General features: G+C 36.9%; 1 protein-coding gene across 2 annotated transcripts; it reads left to right on the top strand.

The window, feature by feature from the left end:
• Nucleotides 1-346: 346 nt before the first annotated feature.
• On the top strand, nucleotides 347-3,001 carry LOC110872654 (transcription factor RF2b). Of its 2 annotated transcripts, XM_022121500.2 has the most exons (5): nucleotides 408-540; nucleotides 573-1,097; nucleotides 1,999-2,131; nucleotides 2,219-2,303; nucleotides 2,411-3,001. In XM_022121500.2, the coding sequence occupies exons 2-5, from the start codon at nucleotides 619-621 to the stop codon at nucleotides 2,713-2,715; spliced, it is 1,002 nt and encodes a 333-aa protein (XP_021977192.1). In that variant the 5' UTR covers nucleotides 408-540; nucleotides 573-618; the 3' UTR covers nucleotides 2,716-3,001. The 2 variants fall into 2 exon arrangements, with proteins under 2 accessions (XP_021977191.1, XP_021977192.1); XM_022121499.2 differs by having other exon boundaries at nucleotides 347-1,097.
• Nucleotides 3,002-6,359: the final 3,358 nt, after the last annotated feature.

Below are 6,359 nucleotides of genomic sequence, written 5' to 3'. Positions count from 1 at the left end.
TATTTAATTTAATTTCTTATCGTGTACTAACGGGTATTAACAGGTATTTAACCTGTTTATACACGAAAATTAACAGGTAATCTCGTGTCTACCTGTTTGGTACACGATACCTGTTAAGGTCATACACGATACCTGTTAACTCCGTGTAGGTTCGTGTCGTGTATTCATGTAAAATTGCCAGCCCTAGTATAACAGACCACCCCAAGTCCCCTAACAATAGGATGCATCGACTAATCAACCCCTTGTTGACAGAGAAAGCAAGTCACAAGCAAATCATGGTCAGATTTTAAAGAGTACCTAGATACTAATTAGAGAATAAACTACGAGTTTGGGTAACAACGGTAGTGGGAGACATTAGATATGTAGATGGTTTTGCGTCAAAAAAACCCATTAACGTAATATATAAATAAAAAAAATATTATCATTGTGTCATACATGTAGCATTTTTTAATCCTTAATTCTTACCCAAAAAGAATACAAGTAGTTAAATCTGTTTTGAAATCCAAACGACATTCACTTCATCAACCTTCCCCTTCAACGAACAATGATGAGGATACGTTCTTGAGTCTTCAAACAACAAACCGCTGAACAAAATCACTCAACTAACAACCAACAACAATGCAAGATCCATCAAATCTGAACTCAAAACCCTCAAATACGACACCGTTTCCATTCAAACCGTCACACCACCGGCGTGCACAATCGGAGGTCAACTTCCGGCTACCGGAAGACCTAGATCTGGCATCAGATCCTTTAGATGCACCTTCTGGAAGCTTCGAAGATATCGGATCTGAAGAAGATCTGTTCTCTACTTACATGAACATTGAAAAAATCGGATCTATCGTCAATCACGCTAACGGCGTTGTCGACGGCGGCCGGATCAGCAATGCCGTCGGTGAAGGCGGAGGTTCTGATGATAATTACGGTGGCGGTGGTGGCGTTGTTGATGGAGAGAAGATCAGTACGAAACCTAGACATCGGTATAGTAATTCGGTTGATAGTTCGAGTTGTTTTGGTGAGATTATTGAAGCGAAGAAGGCTATGGCTCCTGATAAGCTTGCTGAGTTGTGGACTGTTGATCCGAAGCGTGCGAAGAGGTAGTTTCTACTTTCTAGTGTTGTTTTGTTTCGATCTGAATTTTGATCTGTTAATTATAACTATAAGATGTGCTGCTGTCAATGAAATTAAATATGGATCAATTGTGAAGTGCAAATCTGATTATGAAACTCAATCGGATCTAGTTAAGTAATTGATGCATTGCGTATGTAAATTTATGATTTGCAATTATGATGTTTGCCTTTGAGAATTGCTAGTATACGGTTAGCTATTTATAATTTTACGTGGATGATTTATTGCGAATGAATCATTCAAAGAATAAATGAAGTTATAGGTAGATAGTCAAGGTGAAGAATATGAATATCAAATGCGTATAATTATGTGACTTTGTTGAAGCAATAATTTAAGGAAATAAGGAAGAAGAAGCTACTATGCTTGTTTGTTTGGGCTATGTTGTGTGTTCAAATTATGTGATTATGTGAAATCTCAATTTGGAGGATATTCGCAGGATAATTAGGACGATATAGCTTTGCTGTTAAGAGTCGCTTGCGGTTTAGAAATGTTAGTGTCTAATAATATAATATTTAAAAGATGCTTTTCTATATATATGTAAATGATTTATTTGTTCTGTATATATACAATGATAATATTCCAATAGTTAATTAGCTCTGTAGGATGGTACCATAGGATAGTTAGTAAGTACTGAATTGAGTCTTGGAGTTTTGGGCCACCTACCTGCCAAAAGTTAGTTATTTGTATTGGTATTATGTTTGCATTTTTTTATCAATAATAATGTACTGGTTTCTATCAATTACTTAAGAGGAATGTGGCTTAATTAATTAACAAGAAGTAACTACAACTGCGGTAAAACTATTTACTAGTAACTTCTTTATTAATATCGGTTTCAGGTTGTTAGATAATTTTATATTTTGTAATATCCAGGATTTTGGCAAATCGACAATCTGCTGCACGTTCAAAGGAGAGGAAAGCACGCTACATCTCTGACCTTGAGAGAAAAGTTCAAACCCTACAAACCGAAGCAACTACCCTTTCTGCGCAATTGGCTCTCTTTCAGGTTAGTAATAAAATAATTTTGTGCTACGAATGTTATTATTATAGATGTGGTTTTTATTATATAATTAGTAAACTGTAACATAAACAGAGGGATACTGCTGGTTTGTCTTCTGAAAACACGGAGCTTAAACTACGGTTACAGGCTATGGAACAACAAGCTCAGTTAAGCGATGGTAAGTATAAAACCTGAAAGACGATCTTCGCCACTTTCTCTTTAATTTTGATATTATAAGTTCTAATCAAGGATCCTAGACCGCTAATTTATGGTTTTACGATGCAGCTCTGAACGAGGCTCTGAAACAGGAAGTGGAAAGGCTGAGAATAGCGACAGGGGAAAGTTCAGATGGTTACAGCCTCGGGATTCACCGTAATGTTCAATATAATCAACCAAACTTCTTCAGAAGCCAGAAACAAACCGAGCTGCCACAATACCACAACGCCGCCCAATCAAACCACCATCTACTTGCCCAGCAGGACCCTCTTGGCCATTTCCAGGGGCTTGATATCAATAACCGAGGCGGTTCTCATCCTATCAAGTCTGAAGGAGTATCAATCTCCGCCAGTGAAAGCAGCGGTACATTCTGATTTTTAAACGGTCTTTGTGCACCATTTATAATTGTTCATAGACTGACACCTTGTTAGTAGCTAGCTTCATCATATATATATTTTTTTCTAAATTTAATTAATTTTTTTTTACATTATTAGTGTTTAACCAGGCAATGGTTTTGTTGTGTTTCTACTGTAACATTTATTGTGTTGTTCATTTGTGAACTGTGAAGTGTATTTTAACTTTTATTGTGTTGTAGTTTATTGTGAACTGTGAAGTGTATTTTGTTTGATGGACTCAATGAATGGTATTTTGTGTTGATTATATCATATAAATTTGTGTTTTTACTCATCTCTTGATTACATCATGAACAGGGAAATACAAGTTAAACTGTTAAAAGAGCCCGACGTGCATTTTAACACACAAGATTGATGGTTCTGCCCTCGATGCTTGAATATTATTTGCGTCTAGAACCCACATCTTTGAATGTAGGTAGGACTGGACCATCCAAATTGAGTGACCGGACCAAAACTGAAACCATTAGAGGGATACCAGTCGGTTCTTGGTCTCATAAACCTAGCTCGTTACCCACGTAAACAGAAATAGGGTGGCATCCTTAAAATCATGAACTAATCATTTTTTTCGTTTCGCCTCCTTTTCCCCATATGTGTTCATCTATTCAACTTTGTTGGATGATCCTAGAAAATACGATCTAGTTATGATACATTTTTTATGTCATTAGGGGCAATTCACTTAAAAAGAACATGGTCACAATTTGTCCACTCGCGGGCTTGTTATTGGTACAGAGATAAAGAATAGATGTACGGAAATTGGATGAGATAGATAAATTAATAATAACTAGAATTAAGCACCCGCGCGTTGCGGCAGGGGCGTAAAAGCATGTCAAATAGCACCAATGCCACATAACCGTCAGCAACCATCAACACTGAAGTTGTGGCATGTTAAAACGAAGCGATGGACCGAAATGTAGAACATTTAAAAAAATAACTAAGTCGACCTAGGACCCATGTGTTGCGATGAACCTGTCAAATGAGAAAAATAGACCTAAAAACATTGAACAACACATGGGCGTTGCGTCGTGTTAACTCGCAAAATTATGAACAAAACGTATAAAGGTTGAATCACACACGCATGCTGCGCCGTGTTAACTCGCATAATGTAGTACGAAACGTAAACGGAAATTTGAGATGGATGAAAAGTATAGGAGACCAAAGTTGAAAGTAAAAACGTTTGTGAGGTTACAATTGCAAGAAACCGAAAGACAAAACATATAAAAAATAACAAAGTCGATCAATGACTCACGCGTTGCGACAAACCTTTGAAATGAAAAACAATAGATGTAAAACATTGAACTACACATGGACGTTGCGCCGTGTTAACTCGCAAAATTATGAACGAAACGTAAAAACGTTGAATCACACACACGTTGCTCTGTGGTAACTCACAAAATTTAGTACGAAACCTAAAATGAAAAATTGCGAAAGATGAAAGCTATAAGAGAACAAAGTTGAATGTAAAAAAATTGTGAAGTTAAATTGTAAAATAAGAAAAAATTGACTTTAAGTAAAAGTTACAATTTTGTAAAGTTAACATTGTAAAAGATTTAAAGATTTAAGTTAAAACTAAAATTTCAACTTTTTTTTGAAAAGTACCCAAAGCATATAGTACAACACTATATGCATAAAAAAGTTACTTATTTATGTATATAAATAATGAGTTGATTGAAGAAACCAATCCAAATGAATAGAAACTAGAAAATGTGTAGGGGAATAACTAAACCATTTAAAAAGTGCATTTACGTATAGGGCAATAACTAAACCACTCACTAACTATGGTCCATTGCTTTAACTAAAAAATAGAGTTAAATGCCCGGATAGTCCCTGTGGTTTTCCCTTTTTCACATTTAGTCCCTAACTTTCTAAAATTATAGCTATAGTCCCCAACTTTTCAATTTTCGTTCCCGGATAGTCCCTGTAACATCAGTTAGTTTTCTCAGTTAAGAGGGTGTGAAATGACAAAAATACCCTTTCCTTAAAATATATGCCTTGTGGGCTCTTTCTCACCCTCACCTCTTCTTCTATCGCCTGCAACCACCATATCACCACCCACCTCCACTATAACCACCACCTGTAACCACTTTCACCCTACAATTTCAAATATATATCATACATATTCACTACCCACTTGAATCAATTTCAAATATATCATATTGTGACGCAATTAGCCACTTTCTCTTTCACAGCTGCAGAACCTGAAATTAGTAATCCAGCTATCACCGGAACACCGGCTTCTTCACCGATTGAGATCTGAATATCTTCAACAGACGCAACGTTCCTAATCGCACCAATCGCATGCGACTAAGCTATTAACGAGCCAGACCCGCACACATCTAACAAAATTGAAACACCACCGTAGCCCGATTTGCCCATGCATTATCAGGATCTGTTGTTATTGCTTTAACCGCCATAGTCGCCTTCTCCTTCAAGTGCAACGGTCCGGATTCAACAACTCTCGCCATCATTATCGCATGGATCTACCTAATTTTCTACACATGAGCCTCTGTTTGTTTTCAATTTTGAAATCAGACACCGATTGATTGTCATTTTTTGACTGATTGTGCATCATATTTCTGATTGATAGCTCTTAGCTAAGATGTATGTAAAGTTGTTGAGCAGTAGCGCATCAGGTTAGTGATATTAGAGACTGTATGATATATTTAAAATTGCAGGGTGAAAGTGGTTGTAGGTGGTGGTTATGGTGAAGGTGGGTGGTAATATGGTGGTTGCAGGTGGTGGAAGAAGAGGTGAGGGTGGAGAAGGGCCCCTAAAGGAATATATTTTAAGAAAAGGGTATTTTTGTCATTTTACACCCTCTTAGCTGAGAGAAACTAACTGATGTTAGGCACAGGGACTATCCGGGAACGAAAATTGAAAAGTTGGGAACTATAGCTGTAATTTTAGAAAGTTAGGGACTAAAGGTGAAAAAGGGGTGAACCATAGAGACTATCCGGGCATTTAACTCAAAAAAATAAATAAAAGAGAAAAAAACATGATTGGTTGAAGCACCCCTTGGCCCCGCTCCTTTACCTTTGGCGCTCGCCATTCCAATGATGGAAGCACCATTGGTGTCCCCATCTTTCAGCTAACCGAAACCCGATTGCACCACTGTAAGACCTTAATTCGTATTTAACCAAAAGTCGCAGCGGAAATTCGTACCATAAGATTTCTTTCATTATAAACGTTTTGACTTACTTGAAAGTTCATTATAAAATGACTCTTTTACATTATATGCATCCTTCGTACACATTTACAAAATAAAAGCATAACTTATGTCTATCAATTTACATACTCAAGCATTCCCGTACAATCTATCTTTTGACTCGGTCTTTGATCGCTACTCCTCGTGATGATAATCTGTGATTCGTACAACCTGCACCCACCACATACATTAGCATACATTATATACAAACAAGATTCTTAATCATGTAGTCTCGTTACGTTCTATCCACATATACTTTCCATCGCGTTATCTTTCTAGATTTAGTCATTCCATCCGGGTGTCTAATCCTTGGCGAAACTTCAATAGAGTGCCTGCACTACATTTCATTCTCGAGGCACACTGTTAATAACGTCAATACTTAAATGTATTGAAACCATGTATA

The sequence above is a fragment of the Helianthus annuus genome, chromosome 8, assembly GCF_002127325.2.
Source record: "Helianthus annuus cultivar XRQ/B chromosome 8, HanXRQr2.0-SUNRISE, whole genome shotgun sequence".
Lineage (NCBI taxonomy): Eukaryota > Viridiplantae > Streptophyta > Magnoliopsida > Asterales > Asteraceae > Helianthus > Helianthus annuus.
The sequence above is the reverse complement of the archived record's forward strand: the minus strand, read 5'-3'. Positions and strand labels throughout refer to the sequence as shown.